The sequence below is a fragment of the Antennarius striatus genome, chromosome 3 (assembly GCF_040054535.1).
Source record: "Antennarius striatus isolate MH-2024 chromosome 3, ASM4005453v1, whole genome shotgun sequence".
Taxonomy (NCBI): domain Eukaryota; kingdom Metazoa; phylum Chordata; class Actinopteri; order Lophiiformes; family Antennariidae; genus Antennarius; species Antennarius striatus.
The window spans coordinates 28,716,402-28,734,532 of NC_090778.1; the positions used below are offsets into that span (position 1 = coordinate 28,716,402).

The 18,131-nt window shown below is 51.2% G+C and overlaps 1 protein-coding gene across 1 annotated transcript; it reads left to right on the forward strand.

The window, feature by feature from the left end:
• Positions 1-1,950: 1,950 nt before the first annotated feature.
• On the forward strand, positions 1,951-13,852 carry angptl2b (angiopoietin-like 2b). The gene is made up of 5 exons (XM_068311611.1): positions 1,951-2,218; positions 6,578-7,461; positions 10,954-11,147; positions 12,473-12,743; positions 12,824-13,852. The coding sequence occupies exons 2-5, from the start codon at positions 6,603-6,605 to the stop codon at positions 13,021-13,023; spliced, it is 1,524 nt and encodes a 507-aa protein (XP_068167712.1). The 5' UTR covers positions 1,951-2,218; positions 6,578-6,602; the 3' UTR covers positions 13,024-13,852.
• Positions 13,853-18,131: the final 4,279 nt, after the last annotated feature.

Here is an 18,131-nt window from a genome sequence, read left to right on the forward strand (position 1 = left end):
TTTAAAAGCTGCGGCTCACGTGACGAAGTGGATAAATGAGTCAGAACCAGAACCGGTCCAGCTTCAAAAGACTGGTTCTGAGTGGCTCCAGCATTGTTTGATAGGAAACACATGAACGCAGCTTTCACTTTAGCTCCATCGGCGTGTGGAAACGTGGACGATGAGCCCCACAATAAATACCCAACGGGTTGCCGGGCGTCTCCAGAGATGTTCCAGAACCAGAACGTCTCCCCTTCGTTCAGGGATCTCGTGGAGGCCTCCGCCGCAACGCACGGAACCACTTTTTATTTTCCTATTCCCGTCCTAACCGCGCCAGGCTCCGCCTCCCTCAGGACGCCTCAATCTCCTCATAAAAAGGTAGACCTCACATCAACCCAAGGGAAGCAGTTCTTCCATTAACAGTTGTTTTCCTTCCTCACTTTAATTCCCATGATGCTTCAGGGTCGACGCACAAACGTCTCCATCTGCACCGAATGTTTTCTCCTCACGCAGCTTGATTAGACCCCACGCCCCCGTAAAACACCCGTAAACGTTTGCTGAATCCTCCTGGATAATGAAGTGAGGCTCGACGGGTCGACCCTCTGGAAACCGAGACAGGCGTTCATTACAGACGCCTAAATGTTTCCCACTGCGTCCAAACCTGGAGGATTCAAACTTTATTCCACAGTTTGTTCAGTTTGGTGGCCTAAAAGGAGACCTCCAGGACGGAGATCTGAGGATCCGGGACTTTCTTGTGGAAACAACGGGGAAGCCGTTAAACGTCGGTTGGAGCGTCGGATCCAGGAAGTTTTACAGCTTTCTGCAAGATTGTGGGAAAAACTACCGAACCGGTTCGCACAGCAGCTTGGGTTTGTGGAAACTGGATCAGACGTGGTGGATTGTGGGAAGAATAGCGCCCCCGGTGTCGGTCTGGAGTCCAAGACAGCCCCAACAGACTCCCCAAGAGTGGTTCTGTTCACATAAACCAGTTCAGGACGACCCGACTGGCACTCAGAGGGTTAAATACGTCTTACCGGATCCAACCGGATCACAATCCGTTTCCCAGGGGCCTGTCTGCTGACCCCTGACCTCTGGACCCCTGCTGGGGGGTCACAGATAATCCTGACCCGACTGACCTGAGATCAGATCAGAGCTGAACCTGATGCAGTCAGGAGTCCAGTTCCGGATCGGGATGAGATCCGGGTTCTGATGGGTCACGTGTCACGTGATGAAGGTCGGCCTATCAGGGGCCTGCTGGGTGTGGTCTGATGACATCACAGGGAAACCAGTCTGTTCTGACTTTAACCAGAGCAGAACTCTAGCGGTACTGGTTATGTTGTTCCTGACTAGCGCCCCCCCACCCCGTAGAACCAGTACCGGTACCGTCTCAGTGGACACACAGAACCGGTGCCCCCCCCCCCCCCCCCACGGTGTTTGCACAAGACCTTCAAACAGTTTATACTCGACGTGTTTCTCCCCCCATCTGTCACCGACTCCGACACCGGCATCCACAGCCGACCCCCCCAGCGAGACTGACTCGCCGTTTGCAGCTCCGCAGCCGGACCGGGTCGTCTGTGGTCGGATCCCCTCCGGGTCAGAGGTCATCCGACCCCCCCGCGGTCTGACCCCCGGCTCCGCCTCCCCACTGACGGCGTCACGTCGGTGTCACCCCCCCCTCCAGGGGAACATCAGTCCAGGACAGAAATAGAGGTGGCAGGGGTGAGCTGGTGGCTGGTGGGGGGGCGGGGGGGGGGTGGAAACTTGAGTGGAGTGGATGCTTGTGGATCCCTTTTGTACCGCAGGGAGGGGGGGGGAGACGGGCGGCTGTTGCTTTAAACAAGAATGTGTTCATTTCTAAGGGAGGGGGGAGGCGCAGCAGAGGGGGGGTGCAGCAGAGAGAGAGAGGTGCAGCAGAGGGAGGAGGAGGGGCTCTGAGCCGTGGGGCAGTACTGATGCTCCGGCCCTCGGAGGGCCGACACTCTTCTCCTGACGCCGACGGCTCCACCTCTCCCCCAGCGTCTCCCCCAGGATTCTGAACCATCACCTCCATGTCTGCCGGCGCGTGAGGCTGGCGTCGAGGTACCGGGTTCAGCGCGCCGCTGCCCCCCCGCTGGAATGGACTGAGGTGAGGAGGAGGCAGAGCTGAAGGCGTCACACGTGGGATGACTTTCTCCCAGCAGGCACTGGGACCAGGAGGGAACGGCCAGTGAGGCGCCGCCGCCACGTTCACGCTTCCCCGGTAAGCCCCCCCTGCATGACAAACCACCTCCAGGTGTCCGGGGGTCAAGCGATGCGGTGCCGGTGCCGGGGGGGTGGAGGGGTGAGGGGGTTGGGGGTGGGGTGGGGGGGTCGGCACAGCGGGACGCCGCTTCATCGCTACTGATGAAGCGTCTCTGAGCTGCTGCAGAGGAGAGTCAATCAGGGAGGGGGGGTCGAGCAACACAGGAAGTTAATCTGTTTTAGTCTAATCCAATCTAATCTGATCTAATCTGATCTAATCTAATCTAATCTAATCTAATCCAATCTAATCTAATCTAATCTAATCTAATCTAATCTAATCTGATCTAATCTAATCTAATCTAATCTAATCTAATCTAATCTGATGATTCACGCTGGAAGTTTTTAAATTAATATTCAGGAACCGTGTACTCCACACTGAGGGGTTTACAGTGAGTATTTATGAATGAATGAACAGATTCCCTTTGAAAGAAGAGAATAATTAAGAATTAGACATAAAACATTAAAATTAAAACTTACATTTAAATGACAAACTCTGATATAAAAGTGTTGCAGAGGAAAACCGGACCCCGTTAAAACCGAACAGCTTTTGTTCGACCCCCCAGCCGTGACGCCTCGTTGGGACTGGTTGAATAGATTATTCCTCGTTGTTTTTAATGGTCCTGATGAGCGAACGATTGACGGACGCGGGGGGGGGGGTCCCCGTTGGAGGACTCCATGAAGATGCCGCTGTTCACCTCTGAGTCGATGGAGCGCCTGCAGGATACCCCCCCCCCGGGGGCACCGGGGGCTGAATCCCCTCTTTGTTTCCGTTGCCAGGGCGATGTTTGGATAAGAGCGCTTTGAGGAACTTATCGAAACAACCCCCCCACCCCCCCAGACCGACTGGGATCACAAGCGAGGTACGGAACACCGGGAAGACTTGACCTCCCGGCTCCATGGAGAGTACAAACAAACAGCCCCCCTCCCACCCCGCTGCAGCAGGTAGTTGAGACGAAGCGTGTTCAAGATGTGGGGCTACACGCTAGTGAGGATTACACGCATGAGGAAAGAATGAGGTCACCCTCTGGATGTCAGCGTGGAGATTACCTCCAGCAAATTGGACCTGACTCTGATCCAACACGGATCGGGTACCGCGGGACGCCGCCAGGCTCTAACGGGAAGCCGGCGCATTTTCTGGGGGGCGGCTGACCAATCAGGTGCTGCTGAGGAAGAGGATGATGAAGATGAAAGAGGCCTTCACAGAAAGTAGGACACCCGGACAAACCGGGTCGGATGCGGTTCGACTTGCGGATCCCAGGTCTTGGCGGTCTCGGGGACAACCAAGACTGCCAAGACCTGGGCAGTCTCTGAAACCCGGGCAGTCTCGGGCAGTCAGACTCGAGACTGCCCGGGTCTCAGAGACCCCGAGACCCAGGCAGTCTTGTGGTCTCTGGGACCCCCTGGGTCCCGGGGGTCCCGGGTCTCGGCAATCCCAGGGGTCCCGGGTGTCGGGGGTCTGTTCTGGTACCACCTTGCGTGTCGGCTCGCTCTAATGAGGTGATGAAGAATGCCAGGAATGAGCCGCTCGCGCTGAAACGAGACGGCCGGGGTGGGAGACCCGTCTGCCCACCTTCTAATTAATACGTGCAAGGCGTGACCGAGCAGCCCGGGCAGGAGACGCGCCGACCTCTCCGGCGCTCCGGCCTCCTGGCGCTCCAGGGGGCGGAGCCCCGGGGGCGTGGACTTGACCCGAAGACGGTTAAAGCCAAACATGTTGGTGTGAAGAAAGGACTCGCAAAGACGTTGGACGCGTCCGCACCAGGTCGTTAGCTCAGCTCCAGCCGCTTGTAAAAGCGTCCTGATGTTGGGGCGATACTGAGCCGCTGGGGGAGGGGCAGGGGGGTAATTACAGGCTGTCTCCTCAGGGGCAGATGGGACTCTCTCCGGTCCCTGGGAGGCTGACCCGGGTCGCTTCAGGAAGAGTCTGGCTGAAGGACTCGTCTATCAATCTGTCGATCTAATCGTTACCTCTAATCATTGGTGATTGTTAGCGCTCGGTTCTGGACTGAACCCAGACGGGCGGCGGCGTTCCGGGTCGAGATCTCGACACGCTTGTCTCCTGTTCTGGCAGCCAGCCCGGATTAGCAGACAGACGATTCTACCACACGGCGGATTAGCTTTCATGCAACGCTACTACAAATGAGAGGGAAAGCACTTAAAGCACAAGCGATCCTGACCCGGCCCCTGAACCCCCCCACTGTGTCAGCCCCCCCTGCCTGTGGAGGTGTCACGTAGGACTTCTCTGTAATTCTATACGCAGCCGTTTTCAATTAAAGGACCCCAGGAGGTCAAGACCTTCATATTCTCATTACACAGGAGGTACGTTCTCTTTAGCGCTCGGTAGCATCTCTTCATACCCCACCCCCCCACCCCAAATCCACCCCCATCTGCAAGGTCTGCATCTGAATTGAACAGCTAAAGACTCTCATTACGTCCTACGTTACCTGTCCTGGTACAGAGGACATGGAGATGTGTTCTAGCATCTAAGGGAACCAAGGTTGACCGGGTCTTACTTCTGACCCCCCCCCCAGAGACTGATGTCATAAAAACATGAAGAATCAGAATAGTTTTGAGGTTCCGTTGGACGAAATCCTCCAATAACGTCATAGAGGTGTGTTCATGTTAAGGAGATAAACACACGCGTGTCCAACCAGGACAATCAAAGAGCAGAGTCTCTGTTTGTAACTGGATCCGACTATTATCATCCTTGGCCCAAAGTCCGACCCCCCCACATCAAATACCATCGAGCTCCAGGCAACTTTTCTCAAACCAAACAGCAAACAAAGTCATGTGATCACACAAACTCCCCCAACTGTGTTTGGCAGGGGTAAAACAACAACAGGGTGTTGGAGGTATTCAGGAACTCCCCCGAGCTCCAGCTCCGGAGGAGTTGGGTCCAGAAACGCCTTTAACAGCAGCTCGCCCCCCCTCCAACCCCTCTGGTGCTCGACTGATGCAACATCAATATTCACAAGACTTCCTCCAAGAGCTTCATCTGTCACTGCCTCAATGTTTCCATAAGCAAAGGTGTCCAGGCCTGCAGAGATTGGACCGTTTCTACGGCGCCCAAACACAGCCCAGGCCAATGGACTACGCTAAACACGCCCCCCCCCCCAACAGCAACATGACGACTACATCGGATCAGCACATCGTTAGTCAGAAGAAATATTTTTCTTTGGGGCATTGCGGGGATTAGTAATGTTCAAACAATTCAGGAAATTTAAGTTTTAAACAATCCAGGATGAAGACCAGATGTATTCAGTCAATCCCTACTCACAGCCGGGTGGGGTGGGGGGGCGTCAGAGCAGTAACCACCAGGTTGTGGGTTCAAACACGATGTGAACATCATGTATTGGCCGTGTCGCGCTCGGGGGGTTAAGTGGGTGGCTCCCCTCTCAGATCTAATCTTGTTTCGGTAGCACATATTTTTAGGAGCTCTAACGATCTCCAGCCCTGCTTCGGTTGGGGTGTCTAAACGTCTGTTCCTGCCAACTCCTGGCAGGTGATGCAGGACAGAGGATCCCAAGTATCTGAAGCATTCTGACTATCAGCCGGTTCTGAGGACTCTCCGGGAGGAAGCGGCCCCCGAGACACTCCTCTGAGAACTTAATACCTCCAGCAGCCTTTTGAAAGCACCCAGGGAGGCTATGTTTACACCCCGGTTCCTGTTTGTTGGACTGTCGGCAGGAACCCAACGAGTGGATTTTCATGAAATATGGTTGAAGGGTTGGGCTGGGGAGGGAGGAACCCACTGACCCATGATCTGGATAAAGGGAATGTTCTTCAAGATTACAAGACTAGAGTAAAATGATTATTAGCATGCATGAACTGCTAGACAGATGTTGATGCAACTTGGTTGGGAGTCTGTTTGTACCAGGAAAGACCCCAAGATGGAAGTTTTTCCACTCTTTTTTTTTTTGTTTTGTTAGTTATACATAAACTTCGTGATGCATTAGCATGAAATTGAGTTGAAGGGTGGAGTTTGTGCCAAGCTAGCAACACAAATCAAATTTGATCTGGAGACACTGGAGAAACAAAGATTTGTTTTCACTTCTTTAGGAATTGCGAGATAGGAACTATTTAGCCATGGCGGAGTGATACGCTCCAGCGAGTGTCATTGCAGATTCTGATTGTATTTATACCATCAATAAGGAGACGTTTGTGTTCCACCTTTTCGAGTTGTGGGGTACATGGCTAATAACTGACAGCGGTTGCACCTTTGGACTGAACGAAACTCGTTAGAATCTCAATCCTTCTTGGTGACTCACATGTTTTAGAACATAACAATCACCTTCTCCATCTTCTATGCTCTTCTCAGGCTTTGTTGCATCGGACAAAGACTCATGGAGCCCCTTTCCAAGGTCCTGCTGGGGCTCCTTCTTGTTTACGGACTAGCCTCCGGTGTCCAGCCGGCGCTGGGCGGTCCGTCGGACAGCAGCCACAGCAGGGACAGGACCCGAGTGTTCGAGAGCAGCGAGGACGGTCTAGAGAGGGAGTTTTTCTACGCCGGACGGGGCAAACGTTCTCCAGCTGACCAGCAGCAGGACAAGTGTTCCTACACCTTCATTGTGCCTCAACAGAAAGTAACCGGAGCCATCTGTGTCAACTCCAAGGAGCCGGAGGCCACGATGGAGAACCGGGTGAACAAACAAGAGCTGGAGCTGCTGAATGTGGAGCTCCAGAAACAGAAGAGGCAGATCGAGACCCTGCAGCAGTTGGTGGAGGTCGACGGAGGTATAGTCAACGAGGTCAAGCTTCTGAGGAAGGAGAGCCGAAACATGAACTCCAGAGTCACCCAGCTGTACATGCAGCTGCTTCATGAGATCATCAGGAAGAGGGACAATGCCCTGGAGCTGGCTCAGCTGGAAAACAAGATCCTGAACCAGACCTCCGAGATGCAGCAGCTGACCAGCCGCTACAAAGACCTCGAGCACAAGTACCAGCACTTGGCTTCGCTGGCCACCAACCAATCGGCCCTGATCGTCCTGCTGGAGGAGCAGTGCCAAAGCCGCCCGCCTCCTCGACAAGTTCCCGTCCCCCGACCGCGACCCCAGCCCCCGCCGGCGGCGTCGCCACCTCTCAACAAGCCGTTCCAACCCGTCAACCCAATCAGCAACGAGATCCAGAGCGACCAGAAGTCTCTACCGCCTGCGCTTCCAACGATGCCCACGGGAACCCACAGCCCCTCCACCAAGCCCTCGGGTGAGTCGCCCGCGCTCCATAAAGACCCTGTATTTACAGCGTCTATTTTGGATGCGTTGCCAGCATAAATAACAGCCCCGAACAATTGATTGTGTGTTGAGCTGTGTGTTGGGAGTCTCTTAATCGCAGGACGACAGCGAGAACCCATTCTTTCCGTCAAAGCCGATTCAGATAGGTCCCACGTATTCCCAGAGCAAAGGGCTCTAAGCAGGAACAGACGGTCTGCTGTTTACGTCCCTTTCAGATGCATATTATCTAATTGCCACGATCCAAACCACGCAAAATCACAAAGCATATTAGCAGGGTAAATACAAGCGCCAAATAGAAGGCTGGATCCGCGCCACCCGCCCTTGAACACATGTCAGCGGAAGATAAAGCCTTCCTTTTCATTAGAGACTCCAATTTTAATATTCCCAACATGGCTACTGGGAGCTTTTTCCGTTGACATTTTGCCACGCTGTTGGCCGTCGCCACCAGCTCGCATGTGAACGCCAGTCTTTGTGTGGAACCTTCGTGGAGAGGCGAGTCATTTCCTGCTCACAGTCGCGCAACTAACACCCGAAAAGTCACGCAAACCGTCAACAACACGGAAAAGAGCTGCGCATAATGCAGCGACGGAGGGCTGGGGGGCTAACATAAAGTGGGAGGGGGCACGAGCAGAGAGAGATACTGGGAGTCAGTGATGTCATTTGTTCCAGTTGCAGCCGTCATATGTTCCATAAAGCTGCAGACTTTATCAGGCAGAACGGAGCGGGGCGGGGCGGGGCGGCCTGTATCTGCTCAACAGAGACATTCCTGAGAGGCAGGGCACGGCGGGGAGACGGCCAGGAGACGTCCACGCTGATTTAACACCGCAGCGTAAAAGCTCCGGCTCACTAGAACCGTCCCGTTCGGGACCTCCTGACATCACCACAGCGTGGTTTCCTGGTGAACATCCTGGTGATGCATCTCTTCCCTCACCTTGACCCCTTGGCCCGACCTCCCACTCGTTTCCCTTTGTCTCCATTGTGTTGGAGGACTAATCCTGGGCCAGTTGGCGACTAGGCGAGTGTGAAATCTTGAGAATTTCACAGTCAATTGAAGCCGGGGAGCCAGTGGCCCCATTAGTGTTTTTCCGTATCTGCCGGGTTTGGAATAGTAACGGCACACAGGAAAATTAGGTTTCTGCGCTTTGCACCATAAAATCCAATAAAATGCTTCTGACCTTGCAGAAAATCCAAACATTCCCAGCAGAAGCTGAACCGCTGCAGGACGACGGGGTAGTAAAGTTTAGTCTCGTGTTAACGAGGAAAACATCGTCCCGGAATATTGGAAGAAAACCCGCGGAGACGTTCAAACCTGCTCTTAATTTAGTCCCCGGTGCTTTAAGGCCTTCATGTGGATCGATCCCTCGTCTGGAAACGTCTGCAGAGCGTTACGGAACCGGGGTTATTTATTTGTTCCTGTTCCTCAATGGGTTGCACAACGGAATTAAAGTGTGGCGCCGCTTTCACGCAACATATAGAAAACATATAAACCAGTAATTAAACAAAAGTGACGCACACAACATGTAACCGTTTATACACGCAAATGTAGAGACTGGCACGCGGCCCAGACCAGAATAATCCCACACGCCTTACAGATCTGAACCCCAGTACGAGTCGCAAATAAATCTCCATCTGGATCTAAGGAGACGACTCTGACCCCTCGTCCCAGTTGGCCCTGTGGCCCCCCCCATGAAAGCCCACCCCCCAAAATAACAGTCCTGATCCATTAGCGCTAGATCGGTGCCAGAAATGTGTGAGTTTTCATCTCATCATCATTTGAGATTATTTATGTCAAATATCTGCCGTCCTTGTGCTGCGATAATCAGGAATAATTCTCTGTGTGGATTCCATCCATTCTTCCGTCACAAACAAACACGTTCCGCACAAATTTACAGTTAAAAAAAAACGTTTTTTGACTTTAACTTAACTTTTTTAACAGATTTTTTAAATGTACTTTAAATATCAGATTCCAGCAGAAGCTGTTCTCCCTTCTGAAGTGCACGGATCACAAAGACGAGTAAACACCTCTGGTTCACCTCGACTTACGTCATTTGGAGTTATGTCGTTCTCGGTTATACGTTGGTTTCAAAGAAAACACGGAAAAACAAAAATCAAGTTTAAGTCATTTTACTCCGCTTTACGTCTGTCTACCAGACAGAAACATTGAAATCATTAAAGCTCTTGTAAACATTTAAAGAAGCTGTTGATGTTGACGATCCACAGCCGTCTACATCTCTGATGTAAACCATCAAAGTTTATTAACGGTAAATTTAAAATAATTAATTTTAAATTTTAGTGGTAAATTTTGCTCTTGCAAAATAATAATTTTTGTGTTCCTTTTCTAACCTTAAATAAAGGCTTTTATTTTATTATTCATTCATTAATAAAGGGTCCATGATGTGTGCTAAACATCAGAAAATTGTAATTGTAAATTTAGATTTTTTTACTATATAAAAAATAAAATTAAAATGTTTGTAATCTTGAAATAGATTCACGTTTTCAAATGCATTGTGCCCTCGTTCCTCGTGGTTAATGCGTTCCAGGAACCACACGCAATTAACGAATTCCGCAATATTGTGACGAACTATTTATGTTATTATTTACGGTAATTTAAATGTTTATATTAACACGCATTCACCAATAAAGTCCAGTGCAGAACCGGGAATAGTTATCTACAGTTTAGCCTGTAGGCTAGTTAATTTGACTTACATCATTTTTTGGCTTACGCCAGTTTTCAGTTTATGTTATTTTTTTGACCCCCAGCGTTTTTCGACTCATTCATTTTCCAACTTACATCCTTTATTCAACTTACATTGTTTGTCAAGTTACACCGTTTTTTGACTTTTGTTATTTTTTACTTACATTGTTTTAAACTTAGATCATTTTAGACGTACATTGTTTTTCCATTTAGGTCATTTTTTGATCGTTTTTCTACCCCTTTTTTTTTTAACTTACATCATTTTTGACTTACATCGGATCTCCTGGTGCCAGTTAACCACGTAAACCGAGGTTTTCCTCTAAAACGGTTCATAAAGCGGGACGTGTGCGCCGGTGTGGCGACGTCAGGAACTCAAACAGCGCCTACATCCGTCGCCCAATGAGGCGGGACCGACGCCGACCTGGTTGCCTCACTGAGTACCGCCTGAGCAGCAGCCGCCAGCGGAGCCTCAGTTAAAGTCACATGAATAATGTTCTTCAGCGTGGAGCCCCTGGTTGCTGTTATTTCATCACGCGGCGCTCAGGATTCCCTTCGCCCTCATGCCAGTGTTGCTCTTGGCGTCACGGCCAGCAGCCGTATCCGCCGCGAGAGCAGCAGCCAAAGCCCATCTCCGCTAATGACAGATGAAAAATGGGATTCCCTACGGCGGATTTTATCACCGCGGCGTTCACTCCCACTTCCCTCCTTCATTGTGGAGGTCAGGCGGTGCATTGTGGGGGTTTTCACGCTGCTAATGTTCTGGTTTAGGCCCGTTTAAGGACTGCCTGCAGGCGCTGGAGGACGGCCACAACACCAGCGGGATGTGCCTGGTGAAGCCCGACAACGGCAACCGGCTGATGCAGGTGTGGTGCGACCAGCGGCATGACCCGGGGGGCTGGACCGTCATCCAGAGGAGGCTGGACGGCTCCGTCAACTTCTTCAGGAACTGGGAGACGTACAAGGTGAGACAATCCGCGTCCAGAACCTCATCCAGAACCAGTCAGAACCACAGATCGTGACTCATTGATTCCTGCGGCGGGAGCTAGCATGACTTCACAGGAAAGAGAATGAGTGTTGGCCCGAAGCGTCACACAAGTCAGCAGAACCCAGAACCAAACGCTTCGCTAGTGGTGACTTAGCCTGAATAAAATGCCAGATTTTATTACCTAACATGTGGTCGTTGGAGGGAGGGGCCGTCCTGATGGGCTAGCTGGATTAACTGGGCTTAGCTCCTGTCTTGGAAAATGTTTGCTTAGCATTTCAGCAAACAGCCAGTGATGCAATGTCCCTCCCAGCATGCTTCAGGGTACGAGAGCTATGGTAGGTGGAATATACAAGGAATATACTAGTACAGCGGTCCCCAACCCCCGGGATGCAAATTGGTACCGGTCCATGGGTCAGTCTGTCCACGAGTCACTTTGGACGCTTGTGGAGATGCTTGCCTCGGTCACATGACTACCTTCTTAAAGGGGCCGCTCTGGCCACTAACACAGAATACGTTACCACTAAACTGAAATTCCCAAACTGGCAGAACCAACAAGAACAAACGTTGGTGTCCGGCCAAGACGCCAACCTTGGGTGAGATTGTCACCACAGGTTGACAACCTCACGAAACAGCAGTGACAGCCACCAGAGGACCGCTGTAGTTGTAGTTGTGTCTCTGGGAATCTTTAGAATCAGTCGGAATTATATTTTTAGGACTGAGAACAAAGTCCTAATCAAGATAAACGTCCAGAGGGGTTAGCAGTCCTCATGTTTTGGACGTTGAACCACGTTTCATGGAAAGTTCATTAGAACTGGGCCAAAGCGAACATGTTATGGTCTTGAGGGGAACTCGTTCTCTTTTGTGGGAGAGGGGAACCCCTCGCTCGGGGGAAACATCTCTGTTGGCCAAATATTTACAAGGGTCCTGATGAAATCCCAGCGTACAGATTTTTCCAGGACCTTTATGAAAACCTGACGGTACCGCGTAGACTCATCAGGACGTGTTTCCATGATCCAAAGCATGTGTAGGCTCCAGGATACCGCAAACCTACTTGGAGTTTGACCAGAACCAGAACAAATAGAACAACGTGTCATGACGGCATGCGGCGTGTGGAGTTTGTGTTTTATTCCCTGTTTCCTGCTGGGTTTTCACTAACAGAACAACAGTGGAAATCTGGACGGCCAACGCCTGGCCCGGACTCCCGTCAGAGGGTCCGTTTGTAAAACGGAGAAGGAGTCCTGATTACCTCCAGAACGGAACGGTAAAGTTGTGGCTAACCGTGCGCCTCTGATCGCTTCGCAGCAAGGCTTCGGGAACATCGACGGCGAGTACTGGCTGGGTCTGGAGAACATCTACTGGCTGACCAACCAGGGCAACTACAAGCTGCTGGTCACCCTGGAGGACTGGTCAGGTCGCAAGGTGTTCGCCGAGTACGCCAGCTTCCGGGTGGAGCCCGAGGCCGACTTCTACAAGCTAAGGGTGGGCCGTTACCATGGCAACGCCGGAGACTCGCTCACCTGGCACAACGGCAAGCAGTTCACGACACTGGACAGAGATCACGACGCGTACACAGGTAAGACCAGCCTCACGACCAGCGTTCCTGGTAGGTCCAGGTTCCAGAGCGTACCCTGACCCGGTTCCACGTGTTTCCAGGAAACTGCGCCCACTACCAGAAGGGAGGCTGGTGGTACAACTCCTGCGCCCACTCCAACCTGAACGGCGTCTGGTACCGGGGGGGTCACTACCGCAGCCGCTACCAAGATGGCGTCTACTGGGCGGAGTTCAGAGGAGGAGCCTATTCTCTAAAGAAGGTGGTCATGATGATACGACCCAACCCCAACACCTTCCACTAAGCAGCCCAGGAACCTCAACTGGACTGAAGCCGCCCCCCGCTCCCAGAACCCACACAGACCGGTTCCTCCAGGGTGGGGCGCTGGGCGGAGCTCTTACGGGTCATCCTGATTATTTATGTTCTTATTAATCCAAGACCCGTAGACGGTTCCTCAGTTTCAGGTCAGACTTCTTCTCTTCCTCTTCACTTCAGAGAGGTACTGGGAGGAGAACCGCATGGTACCAAAGTCCAGGTTCCGGTCACGTTCCGAGTTACCGGTACCCAACAACAACACAACTCCTTCCGTTACGCAGCTTTGACTTAGAAAGCCTACCTGAAATATTTAGTCTACGTAGTTTTATTCCCTTTAGAGGCAAACGAGGCGACGCAGGAATGCTATCCAGAGACGTTTAACTTCATTCTAAAGGAATTTTGTGGAATTTATAGGAACATTTACTGGATTCTAACGTTAGGTTGATATTCTGGCCAGTTTTGTCCACTTCAAAAAGAAAATATACTCCAGCTGTTGTGCTTTTTATTTTCTACACAAGTCTTGTACCAAAACCCGATGCTATTATGAGTCTGCATATCCGATATTTAATAGATCTGAGGATGTAATCGCCTCAAAATCCTGCGTCTTTTCATAGAAATTCTTCTGAAGTTTTGATTTGCTTGATCAGGTATCCACTAGTTTGCTTGAGTGACTCAAGCTGTGTATTTACTGTATAAATCCAGTGGTTGGTTGTCAATAGATCCAGAGCGTCGTGTCTGTACATAAGATGTTTGTAAGATAATGTATGAAACATGTAATGTCACTATTCTGATGCAATAAAACGTGTACAGCCTTCTGAGCGCGTCTCCAAATGAGAAGCAGAGTTAGCGTCCGTTACAGCTGGGGAGGCCAGACCAATAAAACACCCCGCCTGCCCCACCCCCGCCCTGCCCCTAGGGCCCCCTTTCAAACAGATGTTCCTCCAGAGAAATCGTTAGACCTGGTGGAACGTATCCGCGGAACGGAGGTGTCGACGGACCGGACCAGCAGGTGTCGCTGTCGAGGCATTGGAAGCGTCGACGTCTCCGTCATCTATAGGATAACCCTAACCTTACTAACCCTAACCTAACCCCAACCTGACCTAACCCAACCCTAACCTAACCCTACCCTAACCTAACCCAACCCTAACCTAACCATACCCTAACCTAACCTTAACCTAACCCAACCCCAACCTAACCATACCCTAACCTAACCCTACCCTAACCCTAACCTAACCTTAACCTAACCCAACCCTAACCTAACCCTAACCCTAACCTAACCCTACCCTAACCTACCCTACCCTAACCCTACCCTGACCCTAACCTAACCCTAACCTGACCTAACCTAACCCTAACCTAACCCTACCCTAACCTAACCCTAACTTAATCCTAACCTAACCCTACCCTAACCTAACCCTACCCTAACCCTACCCTAACCTAACCTAACCTAACCCTACCCTAACCTAACCTAACCCTACCCTAACCTAACCCTAACTTAACCCTAACCCTACCCTACCCTAACCTACCCTAACCCTACCCTAACCTACCCTAACCTACCCTAACCGCATCAGAGACGGTTGGCAGGAACCTCGTCCGACCGGGTCGGGTTCACCACAACTCACACGTACCACAAGGAACACAGTGAACATGTTTAGCTCAACCGCCTCAGGAAACACCCCAGGGCAAAGGTCGTGGGCGTGGCCAGCTCGGCGTGATGGGCTGTACATATTGATGTGGATCCGCCACCGACGCGTTTAGACTAGAACTGGTTCTGAAAGGTAAACACAACGCAGTCGACGGAGGTCAGTGGAAAACAGGAAGCGACTGGCATCGATGTGACGAAGAGGAGGGTCGGTCACCTCAACACCAACGTTACGCCCACTCAGATTAACAGTTAATCTGAATTATTTACACGTTTTCATCAGCTGTTCCCTCATCTGAAGTAAAAGCAGCAAATTGAGTAGAAAAGAAAAGTTAGAAAGTAGAAAAAGAAAACTCTTAAATCACAAATACGCTCTGACACCACCATGAAGGGTGGAGTGTGTGTGTGTGTGTGTGTGTGTGTGTGTGTGTGTGTGTGTGTGTGTGTGTGTGTGTGTGTGTGTGTGTGTGTGTGTGTGTGTGTGTGTGTGTGTGTGTGTGTGTGTGTGTGTGTGTGTGTGAGAGAGAGACTGACGAATGAAATGTGACATTCTTGTAAAGCTAATGCGTCCAGCAGCTGAAGGCAGGAACCACCTCCACTTTACTGGGTGTCCATGAGATTTCCATCGACAGCTGGGACGTGAACCAAACGCCTTCTTCCTCTTTTCCCTTCAGGGTCTCCACAGCCAATCAGTGTCCTCCATCTAACCCTGTCTTCTCATCCTCTTCTCTCACACCAACTACCTTCATGTCCTCTTTCACTACATCCATAAACCTCCTCTTTGGTCTTCCTCTAGGCCTCCTGCCTGGCAGTTCAGAACTCAGCATCCTTCTACCAATATATTCACTATCTCTCCTCTGGACATGTCCAAACCATCTCAGTCTGGCCTCTCTGACTTTATCTCCAGAACCTCTAACATGTGCTGTCCCTCTGATGGACTCATTCCTGATCCTATCCATCCTGGTCACTCCCAGAGAGAACCTCAGCATCTTCATCTCTGCTACCTCCAGCTCTGTCTCCTGTCTTTTCCTCAGTGACACTGTCTCTAGACCAAACAACATCTCTGGTCTCACCACAGTTTTGTACACCTTTCCTTTCATTTTAGCTGAAACTCTTCTATCACACATCACACCTGACACTTTCCTCCACCCGTTCCATCCTGCCTGGACACGCTTCTTCACCTCTTTTCCACACTCTCCATTGCTCTGGACTGTTGACCCTAAGTACTTCAAATCCTCCACCTTGTTGGTCTCTTCTCCCTGTAACCTCACTCTTCCACTTGGGTCCCTCTCATTCACACACATGTACTCTGTCTTACTGCGGCTAACCTTCATTCCTCTCCTTTCCAGGACAAACCTCCACCTCTCTAGCTTCTCCTCCACCTGTTCCCTGCTCTCACTACAGATCACAATGTCATCTGCAAACATCATAGTCCATGGAGATTCCTGTCTAACCTGGTCTGTCAGCCTGTCCATCACCATAGCAACAAGAAGGGGCTCAGAGCTGATCCCTGATGCAGTCCCACCTCCACCTTGAACTCCTCTGTCACACCTACACACACCTCACCACTGTCTTACAGTCCTCATACATGTCCTGCACCGCTCTAACATACTTCTCTGCCACTCCAGACTTCCTCATACAATACCACAGTTCCTCTCTGGACACCCTGTCATCAGCTTTCTCCAGATCTACAAAAACACAATGCAGCTCCCTCTGGCCTTCTCTGTACTTCTCTATCAACATCCTCAAAGCAAATACTGCATCTGTAGTACTCTTTTTTGGCATGAAACCATACTGCTGCTCACAAATGTTCACTTCTGCCCTTAGTCTAGCTTCCACTACTCTCTCCCATAACTTCATTGTAGGGCTCATCAGCCTACAATGAAGTTATGGGAGGACGAGCCTTCACGTGGACGTGAACCAAACGCCTTCAGCTAGCATGCTAACATCATCTTCTTCCAAAGGGAAGGCGGATGGAGAACTCTTGTCCTCCATTAACCTCTTGACCCCCAGTAGCTGAAGCATGGTCACTGCTAGCATGTGGACACTCCTTATGGCGGCGTCGATCACTCAGGTCTACGGACACGGTCACTCGACCGTTGGATGTGTCGGATCACACCGTTGGATGGGTCGGATCCCGTCGGTCGGGGAGCGTCTGCTAAGCCCATCAGCTGACGGCGGTGAAACCGAGGCCGATGTGTTCATCGTCTCCATAAACAGAAACGACAGACGCTTTGGACGCCGGTTACGTCTGAGGACTCACCGCGATGGAAAACCTTCAGCGAGGGTGGGCCGCCAGTCCCCCCCCCTCCCCCTCCCCGACCAACATGGAAAACCGCGAGCCGACAAGGTGCTCGCTCAGCACAAACACACCACAGCTCCAGGAGCTGAACCTCCACATTGTTCCCTCGTGTCAGGAAACACTTCGCTTTCCTGGACGTCCATGAACGCCCCCCCCCCCACCACCACCACCACAACCTTTTGTGGAAGCGTAGAAACAAATTCGTCAGCGGGGACGGTAACCGCCAGCGGCCCCCCAGGGAGAACAAACCACCTGCAGAATCGCTCAGAATGTCGACTGTCGTTTCTGCTTCATGAACAGAAACACGTTTGACCCACGCTGGGGCCGGACCTTAAACGCCTCGTGTTCGTCTCGTCCAATCAGACGTGTCCGCTGGAGAGAAGGTCTGGGTTCTGTGTGGAACCAGTGACCAGAGAACATCTCTACCTACTGGTTTGTTCTATTGATCGACTGAAATGTTAAAATAACCTCTAGATGACATAAATATCTGTCCTGAAGTACAGCCACCCCCCGGTGTCAGCAGGACCCGCTCCAGAGGCTGGTCCAAATACTAAACTGTTTTTCCCATTAAAATTAATGTAAATAATTTTAATCGGTTCCAAGTCTAAAAAGTTTTTTTTACTATTTTACCCCATAAACTGTCCTGAACACTGTTTACCATGAACAGAAAGGGGAGAAACAGACGCTGTGTTTTATTTTAGTAACAGACATCCTGTCAAACTTTGAACACGAATGCGTTACGGAGGAAGCATCCTGGGCAGTTCGCTCGGCTCCCCAGTGAGTCGCGTTCAGGTATGTTCAGGTACGTTCAGGTACGTTCAGGTACGCTCCTGAGTGAGTCGCGTTCAGGTACGTTCAGGTACGCTCCTGAGTGAGTCGCGTTCAGGTACGTTCAGGTACGCTCCTGAGTGAGTCGCGTTCAGGTACGTTCAGGTACGCTCCTGAGTGAGTCGCGTTCAGGTACGTTCAGGTACGCTCCTGAGTGAGTCGCGTTCAGGTACGTTCAGGTACGCTCCTGAGTGAGTCGCGTTCAGGTACGTTCAGGTACGCTCCTGAGTGAGTCGCGTTCAGGTACGCTCGGCTTCTTTCGGTTCGGTCGAGAGACGAATTTTGGTCGAGTTCAGAGACGTAAAATTCTCGGATTTTCTGGTGGAAA

Coding starts and splice junctions, on each gene's coding strand:
- angptl2b (XM_068311611.1), top strand. CDS start 6,603: ATGGAGCCCCTTTCCAAGGTCCTGCTGGGGCTCCTTCTTGTTTACGGA. Junction 11,148..12,472: donor GGAACTGGGAGACGTACAAG/GTGAGACAATCC, acceptor ATCGCTTCGCAG/CAAGGCTTCGGGAACATCGA. Junction 12,744..12,823: donor AGATCACGACGCGTACACAG/GTAAGACCAGCC, acceptor ACGTGTTTCCAG/GAAACTGCGCCCACTACCAG.